Raw genomic sequence first — 25,925 nt, 5'->3', positions numbered from 1 at the left:
TGCTCCTTCCACTTCTTTTTCTTCTTAACTCTTAAATTTCTTAATCTGTCTCTTTTCTTCTTTATTTTTCTTCATTCTGTTCTTTTTGGATTTAATCCAAAAATTCTTCCTCTTCTTGAAACGACGTGCTCTCTGAAAGTTCCGTTTGTTCTTGTTAAAATTCTTAATTCTGATAATAATGGTTGCTTTTTTCCATCTCCTGTCTCATTTAAAAAATCTCCACTTCTTTAGTTTCATCCGACATTTGATCCATTCTTTTTTCTTGTCTGTTATTTGTAATCTGCTATTTGTAATGCTCAGGGAGGAGTTTATTTGCTTCAGATAATTTTCTGACCTGTTGCTTCATTTCACTTCTGAAATCCCACAACAAATCCATTAATAAGGACTGGCTTTTACTAACATCCTTTAAATTTTGTAATGCCATTCTTATCAATATCAAAACAAGCCAATATGCTTCTGGCTGTAAAAATAGAGATAAAATTGTCCAACAATTAAAAAAAATCAACCAACTCTCATTATCTTGTTTCACCTTCTTGTAAGGCTACTTTCCAATTTTTATATCCAAAAGGGATAAGAAAATATTCCACTTCCAGTCAATAAACATGTCAAATCAGTCAAACAATTAAAGAGTCATCCAAATCTTATTATCTTGCATCCCATCTTCTCCGAGGTAATCCTTAATTTTTAATATCCAAAAGGGGTGGATAAGTAATCCAGGTCAATAACACTGTCAAATTAAGTTAATATGCCTTTAAATGACCAAGCCTGAATAGAGCCTTCTTGCTAGGAAAGTGAAAGCAGCAGTTAAAAGCAGTTAAAAGTTATTTATTTCTTTTCCATGCATACCATTTCAGCCAGGTGATCTTTAATCATCTTATCATCCTTTTCTTCCAGTCACCCTTATTACAAAAAAGAAAAAAAATACTCCAGCAAGGGTTTCTTTAAATCCGGGTTCGCTCTTTTCCCTTCTGGGTGGCTACCAGCCAACTTAAATAATCTTAATCTTTCCCTCCTTCCAACCTCTTGATTGCAGTTCTTTTTATAGCCTTTTACTGAACTGGTTACTAACAGTTTAAAGCTTTTTTAGCTGTCATGTTGTTGTGATAGGCCGTGGGGGGGGGGGGTACCCAGTTATTCGAATCTGTCTTCTCCATTTGCCCATTCAACTATCCCTAGCTCCTCCCCTTTTCATGTCTTCGCCTAAGAAATCTTCATTACAGCCTCCGCCCCGCATTAAATGGTCCCTTAGGACAGAGGACGCCTATTATCATTGGACCATATTGGATGAGTCCATTAATTTAAGTCGTATGTTGGCAGAGACTGACTTTCCTTCTACTGGTGTTCTAACCTATGACTCCCTCTCCGAATCACTAATCCAATTTCTCAGAGCTTCTCTTACCCCTCACTCTGATAACCGTGTCCCTACTTGGTTTGATTTGGAGTGCTGGTTAGCCAAGGCTCAAGTCAGGCATTCTTTCCTTTTAGTACATTGTAACCCTACTCTTGACTCTTTAAGATCCTACTTTTACTTGAGGAAATGTTGCTAGACCCTTTTGGAGGAAAAAAAACACTATTTTGCCCAGCACAAATGGCTACGTCTTTATGAGGCAATTTTATCCAATGACCATAAATCCTTTTGGTTTCTAGTTACCCATTCCAACTCGCCTTCCTTTAGCAATGTTCCCTCCCCTATCTCTCCGCCAATTTGGGTAGCCCATTTTCCAGAAATTTTCTCTGCTACTGACTCTTGTGATCCCCCTATCCTTATTCCATCAAATTTCCCGGAATGGCCTCCCGTGACCCCAGACGAGGTGGTGGGGCTAATGACCGCAGACACTCGCCTATAAGATGATCTCACAGATAAGACGAGGGCAGGTTTTGAGCCAAAAATCATGGAATTTGCTATGTCCCTTGGATAAGTCAGGGGTTTAACTTAGGGAGGTGTCTGACTATAATTTTGTCTGATTTTACTCGAGGCCAGATCCTGAAAAATAACCTCCCAGTAATTGTTACCTAAGAAATGTACAGTCACTAATTTATTAAAAACACAGTATATATACATAGTATACATACATACATACATACATACATACATACATACATACATACATACATACACTATTTTTATCTAGTGTACTATGTAATTGTATATATTATTATATGTAATATATGTAATAATATTATATGTATTATATGTAATATAATTGTATATATTTATTTATGTGAATGCTCAGCAGCACCCCAGCCTGCATAGCTTCTTCTCAGCAGAAGATCACTTGCTCCCTTCCTCCCTCCCTCCCACAATAGTGATTGGCTGGCTCACTCGCCTCCCCCCCCCTCGCTGCTTGCCTGCCCCAGAGATAAGGCGGGGCAATGATTCAGGCTGCTTTTCTGGGAAGAAATTTTTCGCCTTATAGGTGAGTATCTATGGTAGTAACTTGAAACCCAGGAAAGCTCCCGGCCCCGATAACATTCCATGTGAAATTTTAACCAGCAACCATTCCTGGTGGTTGGAACCCCATCTAACCTTTTCACCTTAATTACTCAATCTGGTCTTTTTCCCGTTTCCTGGCTTTCTTCAACTCTCGTCTCTATTTTTAAGAAGGTTGACCCTTCCCACCTGGGAAATTATCTACCAAACAGCCTTCTTTCCTTTATTGGGAAGCCTTATTCTAAACACTTACCAGACTATCATCTTGGACTCTCTCTAAAGCCCTTCTGGGTAGAGAACAAATTGGCTTTCGTCCTGGTGCTTCCACTGTAGATCACGCCTTTCTGCTTTCTTACGTGGCCGAGAAGTAAGCATCTGTCCACCATGGTGCCAAACTCTTCGTGGCTTTTATAGACCTCTGTGGAGCGTTTAATTCCATCAATAGGGCCATGTTGTGGAAAAAATTGGCCAGCTTTGGGATAGATCCCCACCTACTTTTTCTAATTCGCCACCTTCACTCATCTAATTTTTGTAGGGTTCAGCTTGACGGCCGGGGTACCACACCAATAAAATTTCCATCGATAAAGGAATACACCAAGGCTGTATACTCACCCCTCTCCTTTTTAATTTATTTTTGGCAGATTTACCCCCTCACCTCTCTAGTGGCCAGAATTCTGCTCCCTGCCTCAATGGTGTCCTTCTTCCTATGCTTCTTTGTGCAGATGATGCAGTCTTCTTATCCGTTACAAGATTGGGCCTCCGTCACTCATTGTCTTCCTTTCAAGATTATTGTTTAGCTAATGATTTCTGGGCCGATTGGCCGAGTTGGGAGTTGGAGGCACTGTTTTGCGGTGGTTCCGCTCCTACTTGGAAGGTCGGTCCCAGATGGTGGTGCTGGGGGATGCCTGTTCGACACCCTGGCCATTGAGGTGCGGGGTGCCACAGGGCTCAATTCTGTCCCCCATGCTATTTAATATCTACATGAAACCGCTGGGAGAGGTCATCTGGGGGTTTGGAGTGGGATGTCATCAATATGCTGATGACACCCAGCTTTATCTCTCCTTTCCTCCAGACTCCAGGGTGGCGGTTGAGGGCCTGGAGCGCTGCCTGGAAGCAGTAAGGATCTGGATGGGAGCTAACAAGCTGAAATTAAATCCGGATAAGACAGAGGCTTTCCTGGTTCAGAAATCCTCGATGCAGGTGCTGGATTATCAGCTTGCTCTGAATGGGGTTGCACTCCCTCTGAAGGAGCAGGTCCGCAGCTTGGGGGTCCACCTGGACTCGCAGCTGCTCCTGGATTCCCAGGTGGCGGCTGTGGCTAGGGGGGCCTTTGCTCAGCTTCGGCTGGTGCGCCAGCTGTGTCCGTACTTGGATCGTGCAGACCTGGCCACGGTGATCCATGCCACGGTGACATCGAGGTTAGATTATTGTAACGCGCTTTATGTGGGGCTGCCCCTGAAGACGGTTCGGAAACTGCAATTAGTGCAGAATGCGTCGGCCCGTGTGGTCACTGGAGCTAGGCGGTTTGACTCTGTCAGCCCGCTTCTCCGGGGGCTACATTGGCTGCCCATTCGTTTCCGGGCCCAATTCAAGGTGCTGGTTTTGACCTTTAAAGCCCTATACTGCTCTGGGCCAGGTTATCTTAGAGATCGCCTACTCCCATACAATCCGGCTCGTCCTCTCAGGTCATCAGAGAAGGCCTTTTTACAAGTGCCGCCGCCTAAGGAGGTACGTGGGGCGGCGGCAAGAAATAGGGCCTTCTCAGTAGTGGCACCAACGTTGTGGAACTCCCTTCCCCTTGACTTGAGAATGGCTCCCTCTCTTGAGTCCTTTCGGCGAGGCCTGAAGACCTTGTTGTTTAACCAAGCCTTCTGACGTTCTGGCCTTTTTAACATCTTTTATATATCTTTTAGTTGCTTTTTTACAGGCCCGATTCCTCTAAGAACTGCTGTTTTATGCTCTTTTATTCTGACTCTTCTGACTACTGTTTTTATCGGTTCTGCTAATGTGTTTTTTAATATGTTTTTATCTGTGAAATTATGTTTTAATTTGTTTTATATGTTGTTAGCCGCCCTGGGTCCCTTTTTGGGAGAAGGGCGGGATAAAAATAAAGTTTTATTATTATTTATTATGATGATGATGATTTAATAATTAATTCGGAGAAAACTAAAATGTTAGTTTTCGCTAAATCCTGGGCCCCGTCTCCCTGGAAGATAGGTAATCTTCTTTTCAGCAAGTCCAAACTTTTAAATATCTGGGGATTACCTTCCGGCACAGCTGGCTCCCTCACTGTTATCTCTTTAACATCACTACACTTAAACGTGATTGCCCGTTTTCACTATTCTAGCAGCAACCAGTATGTCCCCGCTGCTCTCCATATATTTAAAACTAAAATCCTTTCCCAATTGTGGTATGGTGTCCCTATTTGGATAGAGGCCGCAAATCTTGATTTGGATAAAGTCGCAGCCTCTTTCCTTAGACGAATTCTTGGGGTCCCCAACTCAATTAGATTATCCACCCTCATGCTTGAATTAGGGATCCACCTTCCTTCCACCATCTCGTGGTCCCTTTTAAATTTTGGCTTCGCTTACTTTTAACACTCACTCTGAGTCCCTTTTAAAAGACCTATTAAAGGACTCATATCTCAAGTGGACTCAAGTGGTTCCAACTTATTGATCTCAAGTTTTTATCTTTGGATTTGTCCCCTGAATTTCTCACCAATATTAATCTCCATAGGGCCCATTCAATCATTAAATCCAAACTTTGGGAATCTGAATCCAATCAATTCTTTTCCAATCTTAATCCTATCTGTTCCCCTCAGTTTTTTGGCCTTCTCCCCTCACTCGGCCGCCCTTTTAACTATTTTAGTAATTAACCCTTAACTTATTTAAGGGAGAGTGTTTATGCTCACGAGATTTAACATCAGCTGTTCACTCTAGCAGATTCTCCAAGATCCCACATGATTACAGATTATGCCCTTTCTGTTCTCTAGAACCGGACACAGTGGCTCACATACTACTTCGTTGTCCAGCCCACCAAGCTCTTCGAGACACATATCTGAACCCTTTCCTGTCTTCTTTCTCTGGTTTCTCCACTGAACCTTTACTTGTCCTTTTAAATGATAGCTCTGTGGCTATCACTCATGCTGTAGCAGATTGTCTTTCCGCTGTTTCCAAGTTAAAATTCCCCCCTGGCCTTATATTTTTTCCTTGTTTCCCTCCTTTCTCCCCTCATTAGTTCCTTGTTGTGATTTTTTATTTGGTAACATAGCCACTGTGTTGGCTCTTATTATTGTTATTACTGTTATTAACTGTTTTTAATGCCAATAAAGGATGGATGGATGGATGGATGGATGGATGGATGGATGGATGGATGGATGGATGGATTGTCATTCTCAGAAGTGCATCCCAGGCTGAAAAGGGTGAGAACCACTGCCTTGGGGGGGCCTCCTCAAGCTAAGGACATGTTTGTGAGCTTAACTTGGGGGCTGCCTGTTAGGACTACCATATATTTAATCATATGCAGAAATTCAATAGGCTAATGTACCTCAATAGGTACAGAAAGAGCAAATTTGAATTCCAACAACCTTTATTGGCATCATGCATAGTCAAGTCAACCTTTATATGGCTAATAAAGAGCAATTCATGTTTGAATCATACATAATAAATACACGGTCGCAATGAACCCACTAATAAAAACACAAAAAACAACAAACCACATATAAAATGCACACTCAACCTTACCAGACAGGGCTACCTTAGAAATAAAAACTTTTGCAAGAAACTTGGCAACAAGTGACGTTGTTTCTTGCGAAAAGTGGTGTAGAAGAAATGCTGCAAGAAGATGGGAGGGGCCAGAATAGCTAGAAAGAACATGGTCTAGAATAGAGCTGCGGAGCTTGCTGAACGCAGGACAAATGCAGAAGAAATTAATAACAGAATCAGGCTCAATGCCGCAATGGTTACAACACCTTTGGTCAAGGGTATCCGCGAGTAGCGACCGCTCAACACTGCAGAGGGGAAGATATTCAACCGGGCTAACATAAAAGCCCTCCTCTCGAGGGGATTTGTAAGGGAATGAAGAATACCGATTGGCAAAGGAAGGGAAAATACCATAATAAATATGAGAACATACCCAATTCAGATCAGACGATAACCATAAAAATTCAGACTCACCAAGTCTTTCATAAATAAGAGATAGCGCCTGGTTGAAGTCACTGTTAAAAAGAGAGACTAGAGAAATACCAATAGATGCTAATTTAGATGTACAGAACAAAGACCAAGAGGATTGGAAGGGGTCTTTAAGAAAGTGGGCAAGAAAGGAATCAGGATCAGACTTAACCAAACCAAACCAAACCTAAGCCGTAACCAAAATTTAAAAGTAAATTTCCAGGCCAAAATTGAAGGGGGATGTGTACCCAACTCAAAAGACAAAGTAGACAATTTGATATAATTAGGAACCCCAAGAATTCATCTGTAAAAGGAGGCGGCCAACTGATCAACTTTATTAGACATGGCATGGATCCAAATAGGAACCCCATAAAGCAGGCGGCTAACCAATATTGTATTAAAGATATGAAGCGCAGTACTGGTTCCCGGCTATATGGTGAAATTTGGTAATTGCCCCAATTAGGTGTAAAGAAGAGGCTGTCACAGACTTTCTATGAAAGGACCACTTAAGTTTGTAATGTTAATGAATGCCAAGAGATTTAAATGATTGATCAATAGGCAATATTGATTGCCCAGTGGCCTCCAAGACTTGGAAAAAACTAATATTTTGGTTTTTTCCTCATTGATAGATAAATTGTTCTGCAGACAGTAAGTTTGAAATAGAACCAAAAAGTGCCTAAGACCTGAAGTAGAAACAGAGAGAAGGGCAGCAGCATCTGCGTATAATAAAATAGGGACAGGCATTTTGTTCAAAAAAGGGGCATTTCTGAGATTTCTCAGCCACTGATAAGAGAGCCCGAAGATCAGCTAAAAAATTAAACAAAAAAGGGGCTGGAATACAACCTTGTCTGACCCCTTTAGTAATTGAAATCTTCCCAGTGAAAAAGTAAACGGGGAGGGATATCCCACGAAGCTAATTTCTCCAATAAAATGTCTCTGCAGATTGAATCAAATGCAGCTCTTAAGTCTATAAAGGCAACAAACAAATTTCCCTTAAAATGGATAGAATATTTCTCAGCTAAATAAGAGAGAATAAAGACATGATCCAATGTAGTGGAACCAGACCAAAATCCAATTTGTTCACCCACTGGCAGGTTCTTAGAGGAGGCCCAGTTGGCAAGGTGGACTAAGAGGTACTTAGCATATAACTTCCCAAGAGCCGAAAATAGACAGATAGGCCTATAATTACCAGGGACTGAGGGGTCACCTTTTTTAAAAAGAGGGACTAAGATGGAAGTGAGCCAGTCGTCTGGAATAACCCCATACATATTAATAAGGGTGAACAAATTTGCCAATGGGGCAGCCCACCAGTGGGTGTTGTTAATTAAAAGATCATTGGCGATCCCATCTGGGCCAGGGGCCTTACCCACCTTCAGTGAAGAGATAAGCTCAATAATTTCCTCACTAGTGACAGGAAGCCACTGTGGGAGCTCTTGGGGTAAAGCACGCAATACCAATGATGGCGATTGAGATGAAAAAACCTTAGAGTAATAAGATGACCAATCACAGGGAGAAATAAATATAGGAGAATGAAAGGGAGCTCTAAGATTAGAGTTTCCAAAAAAGTTTACTGTTGTTGGATGAGATCGCCCAAAGTAGCTGATCCCAATTACGTAAAGCAAAGTCATGTTTCTTAGTGGCTAAAAGTTGTCAACAATACCTTCTGGCACGAAAATCAAAAGCTCAATAGAGTTATGGGACTGGGATAAGAGAAACAGAAGATGAACAGAGCATTTAGCGGCCCAGCATTCGGCATCAAACCATGAGGGGTTGGTAACCTTGCTGTTAGAGACAGCTGCAGACCTGAGAAGATCTGCCAACGAGTGGGTAATCAAATGGTATGATGTGTCAGCCAGCGACAGGATAGTGGTATAGCTAATTATTAGCCTTAAAAACGCTATATCCGGGTTAGAGGACCATTGTTCGACAACTAAGTTAATCCTAGGGGACCATCTGGGCCAAAGACAGGACTGATTAATAGATTCCTTGTTTAATAGATTCCTTGTTTAATAGATTCCTTGTTTAATAGATTCCCTGGCTATCCATGGGGAAAAATTCCTAAGCTTAATTGACAAGGGGAAATGATCACTTTCCACACAGGCATCAACTGAATTTCCTGAATAATTTCCTGAATTTCCTGAATAACAGGAAAATAATAATTCAGAAGAAACCAAAACATAATCAATCACACTAGAGCCAATAGGGGGAAAAATGCCAGTCGAAATAATGGACCCATTAATAATGTGAAGGTCATAAGATGAGCAAAGAGAAGCTAAAAAGTGGGCATTTTCATTAAAAAATTTGTCTTGGGACCATCTATCAGAGCAAAGCCAGGCCGGGGGGGGGGGTATATCTTCGGAATCCCAATTCCGAAATTTAGCCAAAGTCTCATTGCTAGGGCCAATTCTGGAGTTAAAATCAGCCATTAAGATAAAGGGAATTGCTGGGTGGGAAACCAACACTGGGTCTAACAGAGTCATCAAATCAGACCAAATAGCAGAGGCCAAAGGCCCACTAGGAGGAATATATACATTGACAAGGAACATAGTTAACTCAGTACCATTAAAAATGAACGATTGACTATATGATGACTTACAAGGGAAGGGAGTCATAACAGAACTCAGGGAAGAATGAGTAAAACACCAGAGTGATGACGACCCATCTGGTGAGATTTAAAAGCAGGAACATGGCAAGTAATAAAACCTGGGAAATACGGGATAGTCGGGGACCAGGTTTCCTGCAAAAGAATGATATTAAACTTTTCCAAAAAGTTAACAAAATCAGGATCCAGCGATATGTTCCCCAAACCCGCAATATTCCAGAACAAAAGCAAATCCATATGGGCGAACGCAAGGGAAGATCTAGGCTTAATCAGTCAACCATTAGGGTCTGGAATCTCTTCCGGTCCACTTCCAGTTTCTTGAGATGCCTGAGTAAGATGTACCAGGTCCATTACAGGATCAGGAGATACCACTGAACAAGGTTGGTTAATCGTGGAAGGGGTTTGCTTAGAGGAAATATAATCAAAATTTAGTGGAGGCTCAGTTTGAGCATTAGCATCCACCAAAGTAAAACTCCCCCCCCCCCAAGGACCTTTGTCAATAATACAAACTGGAGAGAGTACGGAATTTGAAGGAAAAGAGGCAGAGGGAAACTCCAGGCAGGTCTCCTGGTCACAGGTCGTCCCGTCGCGCAGGAGGCCAGGTCTAAAGGCAAGGCTCACCTAGGAGATAAGATCTGCTCCAGAAATTGAAGGGGGAGCCACTTGAGCCTTTGATAAAACTTGACTGGACGCAACTGCATCTACTTTTGCACTGAAGGGCACTGCCACTGTAGTATCAAGGTGGTGGAGACCAGAACTGCAGCGATTTTCAGGTGGAAACCATGTTTTGAGATTAGTGATGCTGCTTTCCAGCGGAGCCATCACTGCATCGCAATTAGAGAGGGAAGACAAAGAATCCGCGGCAAGTTTGCATGGAGTCTCAGAAATCAAGGCTGGCAAGGGGGGGTTATCGGCACCAACAAAGGACCGGGAGCCTCGGCACCGGAAGAGAACGGCGTCTTGATTGGATACGTATACAAGCTTCTGGGAAACAAAGGCTTAACCTCAGGCATTTGGAATACCCTCCTGGTCCGTATTCCCTTAGCACACAAGGAATGTTTCCTTTCATGGCAAAGTTTGGGAATACGACTAGAGGCAAAGTTTAACAAAGTCCTATAGGCAAGCCGAAAAAAAGGCAAATATTCCACAGAAATTAAATCGATATCCGACCAGTCCAGGGCTAAAAGTTTGGATAGAGAAGAGTGAATTTGAGATTTGCTGTCCACTTATAGGCCTTATAAGAAGAGGGAAAATTTTCTAAAGTAATCTAATCAGGGAGAAAAAAAACATGATCCCTTGGGGGGCTCTGTTGAATCTGGGCACACCTGAACCAACTCAGGAAGTAGTGAAGAGGCCTTATCATATTGAGCCACCCTAGGCATTTGGAGAACCAAATTTAGTTGTTTGCTAATAAAAAGTACAGTATCTCCAATGTTGTAACAAAAGGTTGCAAGGGTTGAGAAATAATCGTCTGGAAGTCGGTTAACACCAGGCATTCCCCCTTTGGACAGAAAAGAGGGCTCGTTAGACCCAGCATACTCAGACTGCAGGAGGGACTGCTGTAGTTGTTCCGAGGCATCCAGTGTAATAGCAGGCATTGGATTCTTAAGGGTACAGGAAGATTGTTTAGGAAAACTATGCATAGATTCAGATGCAGTAAGGGGGGGATTTTAGCCCCAATATCAGTCCAAGAAGGTAAATCCCCCAGCCCGAGCTGCTTAGACTGTTTAGAAAATAGCAGCCCAGCTTCAGAAGAATGCCTTGAGCAGCGTCTCTTCCCCATTGGGATGGCTGCTGGCCAAAATCAAGCACAATTAGTCATAAAGCTCACTCCCACAAGATAAGGGGGAGAAAAAAACTTACAGTTGGTGAATGTTCTTCAAATAAGACAACAGTATCAAGAAACTGCTTATAGCTGTAGACAACCATAAAAAAAATAAGATAAAAAGGAGCTAAAAGCCAGAGAGCAATCAGAACATACAGCAAGCTCGGTTGCCATCTTGCCGGCGATCTATGTTATCTCCCTTGCATGCCCTTGAGGGGCTATTTTAAGGGTTATAACCAAAGTTATGTTATCCTATCTAATAACCAGTTCTGTATCCAGTGGGGGGGTGGAGGACAAGGAGGCTTCAGAGGTGAAATGGGACTTCCTACTCTGCAATGGGTCTGCAGGAAAGGTTTTTCTGCATGCACATGGGAAAAACCAGGAAAGGCTACTACATGACATGTAAGAGAGTCAGAACTCATCGGCTGGATTTGGAGATTTGTGTTTTTCCAGCCCTCTCTATCTAATGGTACATGACTCTAAAAATGAGCAGAAGAGCAGAGCAGGCAGCACCAGAGCAGGTGCTTGGTGTCAATAGCTTAGCTAGAGGGTGGCAAAATGTAATGTAGGTGCCAAAATACACCAAGAAAGTGACCCCTCTCACTTGCCTGCATAGCCATTTCAGGCAGTGACAACAGCGGCCGAGCCAGACAGCTTCTACTGCTCCTGTTGCGTTGAGTTGCTGCCCAGAATGGTTCCAAGAGAAAGTGGGAGGGGTTGGTTACATGGCACATTGTGGCACCTGCAGTTCTTACTGTTTCTCCCCACCCCCAAACTCTGCTACTACTTGGTGTCACCTTGGCCTCATGCCTGGAGCTTAAGGTGAATTTTATGAACCACCCTATCTAACAACATTCTTATGGGTGAGGTGTGTGTGTAGATTCACAACCAAGCCCTAAATCATTATTGGACCCAGATTCCAATAATGGTACAATTGGTACAGAAGAAATATCTCTCTGCTGGGGACAAGTGGTGTGGATGTCTCAATTTTGCCATGCTTGTGAAGTACCCAAAGCACAGTTGGCTCCAGTTGTTGGTCGTGTAAGGACAAATACCCTTGAGGTATATAGGCTACCTATGGCACAGATGGGGACCATCTCAGGACCAGATGGGGAAACTTACTTGGAACCAGTAGGGAACAGGCCACAGGGAGCCACAACCTCATGCTATCTAACAATTACTGAAAGCTCCAACCTTCAAAGGCAGGGTGCCTGACAGCTAGCATTAGGTCTGGGCTAAGTTGCCTGAAGTTCCCTTTTGCATTGTATAATTTGTTTTGTCATAACCCTGCCACCCTGGAAGCCTAAGCCCTGGGGATTTTGTCCTTTCCAGAGGCATAGCTGAAAGGTGGGCTGCCTGCGGCACACCTTCCAGGGCCACCTCTGATCTGGACCAACCCCACTCCTCCTCAAAAAACTGTGCTCCAGTTATGTGCTGAGGTGTTAGAATTTCACTTCCAGTTTTTCGTCTTGGATCTCCCTGGGCCTCAGAAGATGTTGTGAGACCTTAAAATGTCACTTCTGGTTTTCCCCAAAAATGCCTATGGGGCCTATGACCCCTCTCAGCTACACTACTGCCCCTCCTACTTCCCCAACCACATACAGGAATTGTAAAATAATAATAATTATTATTATTAAAAATTAAAAATAATAAAAATAAAAGTATTAAAAATAATACTGCAGTGGATCTGTTGCTTGCCACTGCCTCCCAGCAATCAACTGGTAAGCATCCTAATGAGATGATTTTAATTGAAAGGTGGTGGGTAGACCCTCATTGCCTCATTGCCTCAACCCTTTAGCACTCAATCCATGCCCAACTTAAAGGCATCTGGCTGGCTGCTGCTGGACCAGATGGACCCTTGCTCTGATCCAGCCCTGCTGCGGACATCTGCATTCAGAGCTAGTCTGCCTCTGCCAACGGAGAAGATTATGGCTAAGCAGTTCAGCATGCTTTGCGTACACCAGACATGTTTTGCATCTGAAACAGGGCTCTTCTTATGATCCTGTCAGGAGATTTTTAAATTTATAAAAGAGGACAACTCTATCAAAAGCTATTTCCCATGATAGCTAAATGAAGCCCCATATTCAGAGGTAATATACTGGTTACTGTAGAGTACTCTAAGTACTGGTTGCTAGAGAGGAAGCAGTAGGGGAAGACTGTTGCCTGCATGCTCTATTTGGTAGCTTTCTGGAGAAGTGAGGGATTAAATGTGGGCTATGCAAAGCACAATGAGCTATGGATGCTCCAGATGAGTATATAAAACTGCTGTCTACTGACGCATGAAGCTGCTGCTGGGCAGGGGCAGTCTTTGTTTGTGGGGACAAACTTTAACTCCAGAGCCCAGGTCAACCAGGCGGGTAGAGCTGGGCTCCCCTTGAACTTCAGCCTCTGGCCAAGGTTTGCTAGACAGACAGCATTCCCTCTGGAGTCACCTTTTCCAGGCGGGTCCACTTTTTCCAAAATACCTGGAAAGCTGGGTGGGCAGGTGCTCAGCAGCAGCAGGGCTCAGTCCTCCTCCCAGGGTATTTGGAGGGTGAGAAGAGTTCAGAGGGGCTGCACAAGGGAGAGGTGTGCGAGGAAGGGGGTGGGAGAGCTGGGCACACTCAAGGCAAGGGAGTGGACTTTAGGGGGCGAGCACTGCAGTGGCAGTGCAGTGTTGAGCCACATCACTCTTCCTGGACTGCTGGGGATGGCTTGCATGAGCAGAGGCAGCAGCAGCTGCAATCAGGGCCAGGGGCTGGGTGTGCCCCAGGAAGCTGTCCCTGTGCAAGAGTTCTGCCTACGCTGCCTATTCAACGTAATGGACAATGCTTCTCTGCCTGGACTCCTGTCTGGACTTGGAGCCCAGATCTACCTGCCAGGTAGACCTGGGCTCCCATTTCAACTGCCATCTGGAGCCCCTTTCCCATTTCAACTGCCATCTGGAGCCAACTATTGCAGACCTGCCCTCTTGCCCCACTCAGTAGGTGTTCCCCTGGCATCTGAAGCAGTCCCCATCCCAGCAGGCACCCTTTCCTGCTGGTGCAACAGTTTGGGGGGCCCACAGGTGTTGCTAGGGGGTTGCGGGCTGCACCGGGTGCACAGGGGGGTGACGCGCACTGGAGTGGTGACATGCTAAAATCGCGGTGGTTAGGAGTTACCCCATCATATTATATACCGTTAGATGTGGAATTTCAAGTAGAATGCAGTGCAAAAACCAGAGTGAAATTGTTCTTAAACTGAACTGGGCACTGGGTGAGGCTGAAAACCCTACTGATTTTGGAGGGGGAGGGTATTGCAGGCAGGCTACAGAGGAAAATCACTTGGTGGAACAGGGCTGGCTTCTGCTTATTTAATTATTTGTTTTACATTAACTATTTATACTTATTTTAATTTGCCTGATGATGTCATTTCCACCAGGTCAGTGATGACCTGGAAGCTAAGCAGGGTCAGGCCTGGTGACCGCCTGGGAATCCGAGACCGCCTGGGAATACCTGGTGCTGTAGGCTTATACAGTCTTTTGAGACTGAAGGTTGCCAACCATGGGCAGATTATCATTCTAAAAAGTGGGTCCCAGGCCTAAAAGTTTGAGAACTGTTGCAACAAGGTGTTAGTAAGTTAACACCCTGGAGGATGTGTGTGTGTGTGACACCACTAGTGACCAAAATAATAAAATCACAGTTTGGAGGAATAATACCATCATGTTATATGCGTAATTTTAGGAATAATATCATCAATTCCTACCATTTAGGAATGTATTTTTATGCAGAATGTGTCCTATCTTTGTTCAATCAAAAGCTACAGACAAAAAACAAGTGGGGGGTGGGGTGATGGTTCATCTCCACGCCCGCCAACTGGGGTGTTGCCCCGCCCACTGCATGGAAGTCCCTCACCGGGTGACGCAAACCCTAGTGCACACCCACATCCATAGGTATCTAAAATCCTGGGGTTTTAGTTATGCAAAGATTCTTCCTTTGGTTATCATCAGGAAAGTCATCCTGTGATTCTCAGAGACAAGGTGAGCTCTTCCCTGGAGCACACTGCTGGTGTTGAGCACATTGCTCAACACCTAGTTGGAACCGGTTTGACCAGCCCCACTGGGTGGTGATTCCTTCTGAAACCTTGCTGGGAGGTTCTTCTCTCTGCCAAGCTTCATGCTCTTGTTTGCTGTTGTTTCAGCCACTGCTTGGAAGTCAGATGGGATGGAGACCCTACGGAGAAGCCTCTCTCGATGGAAGAAGTACCACATCAAAGTCCATCTTGCTGAGGATGATGTGCTGCTCCCCTTAACAGTGCGACCCACTGATAACATGATGGACCTGCGGGCTCATCTGGTGAGGGAGGGGATCACCTCTTGGAAAAAGTCATTTCATTACAATGCTCGACAACTTGAGGAACATGAGACGGTGAAGGAGGCCAAAATTCAGAATGGATCTGTTGTCTTGCTCATCAGTGACAAAAGGTACAGTGTCTTCAGTGGTATGGGAAAAGCTGAGGTGCATTTGTTAGACAAGTTAGAATTGTTGAAGTCTAACTGGGGGATGGTGGTTGTTGGTTCAGGGCTAAACAAACCATAGCAGAAGCCTTTCTTTGTGGCTTTTTTTCCCTACATAGTTGTGGAGCTCCTGTTCACAGATGTGGCAAGTTCCAAGCTGAAGCATGTTTTAGAATACTTAAAGAAATTATTTAGAATCATGATTATTTGCTGGAGTAAGAAAACCTGGATAAATACCAGGGCTGACTCCAGTTTTGAGAATGCCCCCATTCCTTTGTTATTAGTGGTAATTTTATTTTCCCCGCAATGCCCTTGATGCTCTTGGGCATTTGAGAAATAAAAATAGTAGCCTCCACTGACTGTTGCCACCTTAAAAAAAAATAATAGAGGGCTCCTATTTCTGAAAATGTCCTGGAGGTGCACATCATAATATGAGCCTTAGAAAACAGACATAGGAAAACAAAATGGTGGTGGAGCACCAAAACAGATTGCAGTGGTGGTTGATGTTGAGCTTAGGAAATGTTAGTGACTTTGATTGAAATGTTTTTGTATTCCACTAGGATGTTTGTGCATTGGCTATCTACTTCAGGCCTTTTGGGATGGGACAGTATAGGTATCAATAAGAGCCAGACTCAAATACCTGCAAAAAGAACCACTTTTTCATGAACACATGTTCATGATGTTACTGCTAGGCAGCAGTGTAAGATGGTTCTGATGGTGGAAGAGCAAAGTAAATTGTTTATGAATTAATTCACACCAACTCAGAGTGCATGGTGCACAATTTTGCTTTCCTTTCCATGTTCACAAAAGTCAGAATTCCTGAGCTATGGCTAGACTGCTATGGCCCTTTTTTAAAAGGGACAGTTCATATGCTCTATGGAATCTAGAAATAAAGCTTTTCCTGGATTGTATGTCAGGATTTCGACGTGGTAGAATTTGTATGATGTAGAGATGTCAGGTGATTATTTAAGGTGCAAAATGAAAAAGCATCTCCAGAGTTGGGTCACACCTACACCACTGATTCATCCTGCTTGGCATTGTCTCTAACATTACCTGGAGATCCTGCCAGTGAATGAATGTGCTATAACCCGCACCTCAAAATGAGGTACATACACTTTGTGTCATACACAGGAACGTGATCTCCACATATAAAAATATATGCAAATGGTTACTATTGAAAATCAACTCTCTGTACAGTTCCTTACTATGCCTTGTGTTTTGATCCACTGTTGATTAACACTGTAGTGCAGTGGTATTCAAACTGGGGTGTTGTGATGCCCCAGCCTGAAGGCCTCTGCCCCCCTTAAGGGGCAGGGGTAGGGGGGAAGGCCTCCTCAAGGTAAAGGAACAGTTGTTCCCTTAACTTGAGGCTGCATTGTGGCTGCATCAGTGCTGAAAAGTTGGATAGAATTGGACCCTTAGGCTGCAATCCTGTATACACTTACCTGGGAGTCAATTGAAATGAATGGGGCTTAGCTCTGAGTCAACATATATAACTAGAACTAGAAAGGAGATTGGTCAGTATGCCTATTAAATTTGAACTTATTTATGAATGTATAAATTCAGTTCAACCCACCAACCTAGAAAACCTGTATCTGCCCCCTTAATGCAGTGACACAATCCCTATTGATTGCAATGCTGCCAGGGGCAAGGCGGGGTTTACACTAACCTGCAACCGGCAGAGCCTCTGGTGGGGGAACCCCTCTGCAGAACTCCCCAAGACTCCAAATGTATCAAATTCATGATTGGAACCCATTTCTAGTTTCTCAAACCAGGAAGTTATGGAGTTATTAAGGAACTGAAGAACGAAGTTGCTGATCTCTTGACTAAAATATGCAAAATGGCCACAGTGCCAGAAGATTGGAGTATAGCAAATGTCACGCCTATTTTTAAAAAGGGAAAGAGGGGGGACCCAGGAAACTATAGGCCGGTCAGCCTAACATCCATACCGGGTAAGATGGTGGAAAGCCTCATCAAAGATAGGATCTCAAAACACATAGATGAACAGGCCTTGCTGAGAGAGATTCAACATGGCTTCTGTAAGGGTAAGTCTTGCCTCACGAACCTTATAGAATTCTTTGAAAAGCTCAACAGGCATGTGGATGCGGGAGAACCCGTGGACTTTCAGACTGGACTTTCAGAAGGCGTTTGACATGGTCCCTCTCACCAAAGGCTACTGAAAAAACTCCACAGTCAGGGAATTAGAGGACAGGTCCTCTCATGGATTGAGAACTGGTTGGAGGCCAGGAAGCAGAGAGTGGGTGTCAATGGGCAATTTTCACAATGGAGAGAGGTGAAAAGCGGTGTGCCCCAAGGATCTGTCCTGGGACCGGTGCTTTTCAACCTCTTCATAAATGACCTGGAGACAGGGGTAGGTGGCAAAGTTTGCAGATGACACCAAACTTTTCCGAGTGGTGAAGACCAGAAGTGATTGTGAGGAGCTCCAGAAGGATCTCTCCAGACTGGCAGAATGGGCAGCAAAATGGCAGATGCGCTTCAATGTCAGTAAGGTCATGCACATTGGGGCAAAAAATCAAAACTTTAGATCTGTGACAGATCAGGAGAGAGACCTTGGGGTGGTGGTGGACAGGTCAATGAAAGTGTCGACCCAATGTGCGGCGGCAGTGAAGAAGGCCAATTCTATGCTTGGGATCATTAGGAAGGGTATTGAGAACAAAACGGCTAGTATTATAATGCCGTTGTACAAATCGATGGTAAGGCCACACCTGGAGTATTGTGTCCAGTTCTGGTCGCCGCATCTCAAAAAAGACATAGTGGAAATGCAAAAGGTGCAAGAGCGACTAAGATGACTAAGGCTGGGGCACCTACCTTACAAGTAAAGGCTATGGCTTGGGCCTCTTCAGCCTAGAAAAGACATGCCTGAGGGGGGACATGATTGAGATATACAAAATTATGCAGTGGATGGACAGAGTAGATAGAGAGATGCTCTTTACACTCTCACATAACACCAGAACCAGGGGACACCACTAAAATTGAGTGTTGGGAGAGTTAGAACAGACAAGAGAAAATATTTCTTTACTCAGCGTGTGGTACCGACCTTGGAACTCCTTGCCACAGGATGTGGTGCTGGCATCTAGCCTGGACGCCTTTAAAAGGGGATTGGACAAGTTTCTGGAGGAAAAATCCATTACGGGTATGTGTATACATGATGTGTATGCGCAACCTCCTAATTTTAGAAATGTCAGAATGCCAGATGCAAGGGAGGCACCAGGATGAGGTTATCTGGTGTGCTCCTTGGGGCATTTGGTGGGCCGCTATTTGGTGGGGCATACAGGGAGCTGGACTAGATGGGCCTATGGCCTGATCCAGTGGGGCTTTTCTTATGTTCTTATGACAATATAAATGCAAATTATTCATAGCCGTGATGCTATAATTCTATAAAGTCTATAATATAAAGAATTATAATTCTATAAAGTCTCTTTGATTATAAAGAGGTGCTATAAAGTCGCTGTATGGTAGCAGTCAAAGAGTGGGAAGACCATGTTTGACTTCTTCACTCAGCCACAAAGCTTGCTGGGTGATTTTGGTTCTGTTTCTCTCAGTGTAACCTACCTGGTTACAGAGAAAAGGGGGTGAATTGCGCACTAGCCTTGGGCGAATGGAATAGAAATGCAACTGATATTATTGTAACGATGATGATGATGATGAGATCAATAATGTGGAACCTCCAAAATTTGTAAAACATTGATAAAAAAAAATCCAGTTCTGTGAAGCAAATTCTGTAACATATAGATTGCTGTTCTTCTGAACAATTTGTAATAAATTCATTTCAGAGGCTGTTGGCAAAGCACTTGAGAAAAAATCACATGGCATATATGGATCGATTGTTATAGTGATTTAACACCAGCCACCATTTTCCAGACAAAATAGTATGTTCTTATTACATTCTATTTCTCACACCTTGTCCCCTCCACAGATTTCACATTGAATCATTTATTCTGTAGTCACTTTTCTTTTACCATCCTAAAAGCCAGGAAAGACTGTTTTGCTGTATTTGTTATACATAGGGAGGCCCCCCCCATCGCCAAGGATTCAGCGGATTCAGTTGATTCAGTTATCTGTGGATTAGTCCATGGCCCCGAAAGTTACATTTTTAATGCCATAATAATAATCACTGGGGAAGCCCCAATCTGGGGAAGCCCCAGGGGTAAGATATTTGAAACTGAAATATCTTTGAAACTGGAAGTTATGTTTTTTTGAGCTTAGTCTGAGCGTGGCAGAGGCCATTGACATCTGTGTGCAGCCTCTGCTGGGCACCAGAGTTTTGGAGGCAGGCATTCACTCATATCCACAGTTTCAGGTAACTTCAGATGTTCCAGAACAGAACACCCAGAGGTACAAGGGCACACTTGTACTAGAAAATCACAATTGTCCTACAGTATTTTCCTTCCTAGGAAAGTAAGCACAAAGTGCTGGGAGAATTGCCTGGGACATTGCTGTGCATAGCAACCATCATAAAAGCTCCTCAGAAAGCTCAAAATAAAGCTGAACTGGAATGTGTTACTGCATTTTCTACAGATAATGTTTGAATATTTAGTAGGTTTGGGTGTATTTAAAGATCGCAGAGCGAAGCAAAGAAGTCTGTTGCCTTTGCATTGCCTGAGAAGTTCTCCTATTGAAATTAATTGTCAAAGAACACTCTCAGCTTCAGTCGTTTTGAAGGCACTTCTTTGTGGCCAATTGTCATAATCACAATGAATAATAACTGAAATAATTTGTCATTTGTTGTCCCTCAATATGACTTCCCCAAAGGTGCAGGTAAAGGTGCATTTTGGACCCCCTTCGGGAGGGATTTGATGTATATTAAGTCCTGGTTCATGAAGATGTCTGTCACAACAAACTGGTTTAAGGTGTCACAAGAATCTTTCTTTGTTTTTCCTCAGGGAAAATTCTTTTCTTTCTCTCTGCCTTCTGAATGGTGAATGAAAGGAGAGCATTCAGAAGGTTGGGAGAAACGAAATGAGCCTTCAGTTTTTGAATTCCCTGAGGAAAGAGCCTCTAGCAACTCCAGATATGTTGGATGTCTAAAGATAAATTGTAATTTACAAGCATCTTCTTGAATGCTTTATGAGGGTGTGTTGTAAATATGTGCAAAAAATTAATTTCAAATTTCACTGTTTGCCACAAATTTTTCACATAAAAGTAAATTTCAGGCTTCCTCCAAGGCAAGGTAAAACATCCAAGATTTTTCAAGGGAAGCCAGTTGGGTTTCTGTCAAGTATGTGAAATTTCTCAGGGGTCTCTGTACATATTTTTCCGGGATAGTATTCATTTTCTGACTTCAGGACCAATCTTCCCCCTGTTCTTACCTTCCCCTGCCCCAAAATCCCCCTTCCTGCCTCTTAATTGCCCTCCCAGGCCATCCAGTGTGAACTTACCCCCATGGATACGGGGGCATACCTGTACTATAAAAACAATGCTTTAAAACCTGTACTATAAAAACAAGGTTCTTCAATGCCTTTGCCTTTGATCAGCATCAATACAGCATCAGAATCTAGCTCTACCAAGTTGGCACAGGCCTCCACGCCAGCCCAACTGGCTCTTGAGTAGGTGCAAACTTGCCTTTCAGCATGTTTGAGCTAGTGCAGGTATGGCTTTGCCAGCTTGACTTCAACCTGGGAGTGCTGTAAATTGATTAGCAGCGCAATTCCAAGGAGTCTTATTGTTTTCAGTGGATCTTACTCCCAGGAAAGTTTCTATAGGATTATAGTTTAACCATTCCCTGTGAAAAAAAATCCCAGGATTATCAAGCAGCAGTTTACTTTTTAAATGGTTTTAATATAGGAACTGTAGATATCAGGTGCAATTTAAGAAGAGACATCACTCACAAATGCCTCCTTTAATAGCATACCGGTATGTCCCCTTATCTTCAGGGGTTCTGTTTTGGAACCTCCCCTGCAACAGGTAGCTGAAACTGCAGCTATGGACACAGGATACACCTTTTTTCATATACAGATTTAGTCAATTGATTAATCAACAAAAATTTGTATGAGTAACCAGATCAGGTTTCTGAAAGCTGGATCAAAACTCAGGCTTCCTAAAGATATATTCTTTTAGTGTTCTGAGAGCACTATCTCTCCTTCAGTTAATTTTCTTGTGACTGGAGCCAAGGAAGGACATGAGAAATGAGGGGACATGATGAAGACTGAGGGGAAGCAGATGGGGGAAAGCTTGGCAGTCGGAGCCTCACTTGGCATCTGCTTCTCAATTAGTTCCTTGTTGTGTGCCAGCTTGGGGGGGGGGGGAAGTACACTCAGTAAGTCCTTTCTGCCATATCTGAGAGCAGCTGGGATGAATGAGGAACTAAATGGAAAACAAGTAGACTGTTCTTTGTCCTCATGCTGTGTGCATGAACTAATTGTGGAATTCAGGGTTGTCCCATTCCCCCACCCCCCCCGGCCATGGACAGCTGTGCTGGGAACAAACACTGGAATTGGTCTTCTCCAATCCTTGTAGTTAGAACAAATCTTAAACTGCAGCCTCAAGTGCAAGAGATCCTGCTCTGCTGATCAGGCAGAATTGGAGATAGTTGCACACATGGGGCCTGACATATGCCAGAAGCCCATGGGTACATGTCATGGGCCACACCTCTTGAGAGAGTCCATGGCTGCTCCCCATTACTGCCTACTAAGCACTTAGTGGGTGACTGTGAGGGGGCAGCAGATTCGCACCCTTTTTATGCGATTCAGATATTCTGTCCCTATATAGTGCTGGGGAAAGAGAGGGTGATGGTGCTGCCTGTTCCTTAAGGCCTCCTGTCATGCCCAGGGCCCATTTTGTGCCCAGCTGCGAAGGCTATCTGGGAATTAGGCAGCAAAGCAAGAGCACAGAAGAGTACTTCTTTACAGCCACCGCTGTAGCTGTGGGTGGTAGAAGGAAGGAAGACTTGTTTTTGCCTGCTGCCCAGTTCCTTGAGGAGCTATCTGGTCCATACATTGCCAGAGCATGACGGAACAGCATTGAGGACTTTGACTCCAGGACCCACCAAAAGTGGAGACTGCTGCTGAGAATGCCCTTTATATTATCCAATGCTTTTTATCTCCAGCTATGTTTATTTGTCCAGCCCTGACTGCAAGTGAGGACCCATGGCAAGACATTTAAAAAGCCATAAACTGCTAGCAGGCATTAGAGCCTGCCCCCCAATAATTCCAAGGCTTGTAACTGAACGAGTCTTTATGTTCTCCACAGCTCAGACTTCTTGGGGAAGGGGCCACTTCCCTCTTAAGGGGCAGCCCTCTGGCAATTGAAGGCAACAGTAGTGATGTGATTTTGGCTGGTCAAAGGTGGAATGCACATGGAGATTGCACAGAGATGTTTTGGCTGGCAGTGATGGGTTCTCCTGTTGTTTCCTTCCTCATTCAGAAGCAGCTGTTGTTAACAGAATGTGCTGTTAATGCTTCACCCCAACTGACAACCCATGTGCCTCTGATCCTGTTCATCAGCAGGGACAGGGACAGTCCAGTCCACCTACAGGGACAGAAAGCAGAAGACTCTGTTGTTGCAACAGACAGGTATTCTCTTCTAGCTGTGGAATGGGATAGGCCTGGGATGGCAACTCAGTTGCCAGGAAACAGCAGGGAACAGGGTCTGTTACTATGGGAATGCTTTAACAGGAGTGCTATTTACCAGGAGATGCTACTTACTATGGGAATGCTGTCCTACATTATCGTGAGACCATGTGAGACTTCCATGAGTGCATGGGACAGGATGGGGAAACAGTGGAGTAGTGCAGCTAGTAAGTCATGCTTAAGAATGCTGAGACCCTGAGAAAGAGCAAGCCCTGCACCTTTTGACTAGATGAGAAGGCGGCAGGGTATTAACAACCCTCCAGTGAAACTCCATTTAGAACCATATTTCTGCTGTCCCTAAGGTGTGAAAGACACATCATTCATATCAATTGTTCACCCCTGCATTAGAGAATATGAATTTCTGCACATGTATTAGAAAACGGGCTGTAGTATTATATAAAGCAATTTTTCAGTTGTGCATTCTTCAGTTTAACTTCTACTGAGTTAGACCCATTTGTTCTGCTAGCTCAGTGAGCTATCTCAGTGAGTGAGTTTTGCTAGCTTATCCGTGATCAAACTGTGAGGCACAGCTCTTTAGGGCAGCACCAGGAACTCAAAGCACCGGATGTCCTCTAGCAGCAATACAGTCACACCTCTGGCCAGAATACAGTCACATCCCTGGGCAGAAGCCCCTCTTCTGCCCCTCCTTAGCTTTTTTTTAAAGTGGAAGAAATAGGAGTTGCTCAGCTGCAAGAGTGGCTGCTGCTGTCCACCCTCTTCCGAGCATGCTCGGCTTGCAGTCCCTTGTCTGGTTGGTTCCTAGTTCTCAGCCTGAGATCGCTTCTCATCAAAGTGAAATCTCTCTTTTCAACCCCCTTCCCCCTTGTTTGAATGTTTGGAAACATTCCCACTTTCCTCCCACTCCCCTTAAAGTTGTTTCCATGCAGTTGGCAAAGGGGGAGGGGAGTGACAAGCACACACTTTACTTGGCCAGGAGCAGAAAAAGGGTACTGTTTTTAAAGTGATTTATTAATCGTTGTTTGACTGAAGAGGAAAGGCTGTATTTTGAAAGTGATAAATCTTGCTATTTGAAGGGAATACTTATCAGCCATTGATGAAGTGATTGCCTGCCCAATCCTATCCACACTTTCCTGGGAGTAAGCCCCATTGACTCTAATGGGACTTACTTCTGAGTAGACATGCACAGGCTTGAGCTGTGCATCTCCTAGTATAGGATACTTTATAGGAGCATAGGAGTATAGGAGCTTCCTAACCAAACCCTTATCAGCTCCGATATATTTTCATTGTCTATTTTTGTTTTCCCCACCAGCTGCTGGAAAAATTCGATTTCATTACATTAATAAAGGGTTCAGTCCTATCCAAGGAGAATGGGAGAAATGACTAGTTGGATTGGGGTCCACAGGGCTGTGTGTGTGTGTAATGTTGGTCAGACTGGTTGTTCACAAAGTTCATTTGATAAAACAATTCTATTGGTATGTTTACAAAGTTAAAAAAAATGTCTACCTGGACCAGACAAAATCTACCTACTCCAGTATTCTGTCTCCAACAGTGATCAGCAGCTGATCATTTATAAAGCATGTATATTGCTGTTTATTAATAATATATTTTTAAGATCTGCATTTAATTAATGAAATCATTATCATTAATATTATATTATATATATAATATATATTGATTAATATCAATATAGTTAATATATTAATATTTAATATTATATTATAAATATAATATTATAATATAATATAGTTAATATTTCTGGCCACTTCCTGTTTAATGATGTCCCTCAGGAACATGATGGGGAGTCATGGCCAACAGCCACAGGGGTCAAGGGAGCCACTGGCCGAAAGGTTTGAGTACCACTGGCTTACCTGATTGGCAGCAGCAATTCAAGATTTGGTCAGTACAGGTCTGAGATTGAACCAGTGACTTGTCACTTTCTTTTCTATGTATTGGTGGGGTTAAAAAATTGCCATTAAGGTGGGTGGTGTATTGTGGGTCCCACGCAATTGTGGGTCCTTCTCCTCACCAACACCTCATGGTCAGCATTCAGAACTTAGCTTTCCCACCCTCTCTCCTGAATGGTTGCAGACATCACAGAATGGTTGCAGACATCTCCTGAATGGTTATGACATCACAGTATTTTGACCAAAGCAGAGGTCTTTTTCTCATCCTGTGGAGCCTGGAGCTTATTTTCTTTATCTCTTTTCAGGGGGAGAGAGACAGATTTCTCTCTAGAGGTCTGGGAGAGCCACTTGATGTGCTTTTATTTCCTTTTTTGATTGTTGCTGTGTGCTGTCTGACAATCTTTTCTTCTAAACATAGGTGATGTGAGGAGCGTGAGGAACCACTTGGTATGGTGCCATCATTCAGAAGGAAAATTTTATCTTGCTTGCAGGAAGAAAAAGAAAATTATTGAATCCCCCAAAACAACTAGGTAAAAAAAGAAAAAAGTAAACATGCAAAAATGATGGGGGAAGAGTTGAGGTGGACCAAATAGAACCTCATTTTTAGAGGCAGTAGATGGTGTGAGAAAGCTGTTGCCTCTGAATGTCCCAGAGGCAACTGGATGGCCACTGTGGGAACAGGAATATTAGATTATTGGTTCCGTGGACTCCATGGCATTAAAAAATCAGGAGGAGGCTCCTGAGGCCATTCAGTCTCTTTTAATTATCTAGAAGAGTTAGGTTCCTAGAAAATCTAGTGGATTCCAAACTAGTGGATACTGAGCCTATGGAAAAAATGGGCTTAGGTTCCAGAGGACCCTCTTCACTATATACAATGAACTTGGTGAACCTGAATCTTGAGGTCTATGGAGTTCATAAATGTAAATGAGGGCTCATTAACATCTTCAACACCTGTTCTTATACCCCTCCT

General features: G+C 43.6%; 1 protein-coding gene across 1 annotated transcript in view; it reads left to right on the top strand.

Annotated features, from left to right (window-relative positions):
- The window catches only part of TINCR (TINCR ubiquitin domain containing), a 49,072-nt gene extending 23,649 nt beyond the window's left edge, over positions 1-25,423 (top strand). The window contains exons 2-3 of the mRNA XM_066636700.1: positions 15,186-15,468; positions 25,374-25,423. Of these exons, the coding sequence (XP_066492797.1) occupies positions 15,209-15,468; positions 25,374-25,377 (264 nt within the window). The 5' untranslated portion in view covers positions 15,186-15,208 and the 3' untranslated portion in view covers positions 25,378-25,423. The remainder of the gene's footprint in view (positions 1-15,185; positions 15,469-25,373) is intronic.
- Positions 25,424-25,925: the final 502 nt, after the last annotated feature.

Source organism: Tiliqua scincoides, chromosome 8 (assembly GCF_035046505.1).
Source record: "Tiliqua scincoides isolate rTilSci1 chromosome 8, rTilSci1.hap2, whole genome shotgun sequence".
In the NCBI taxonomy this organism is placed as follows: Eukaryota; Metazoa; Chordata; class Lepidosauria; order Squamata; family Scincidae; genus Tiliqua; species Tiliqua scincoides.
The sequence above is the reverse complement of the archived record's forward strand: the minus strand, read 5'-3'. Positions and strand labels throughout refer to the sequence as shown.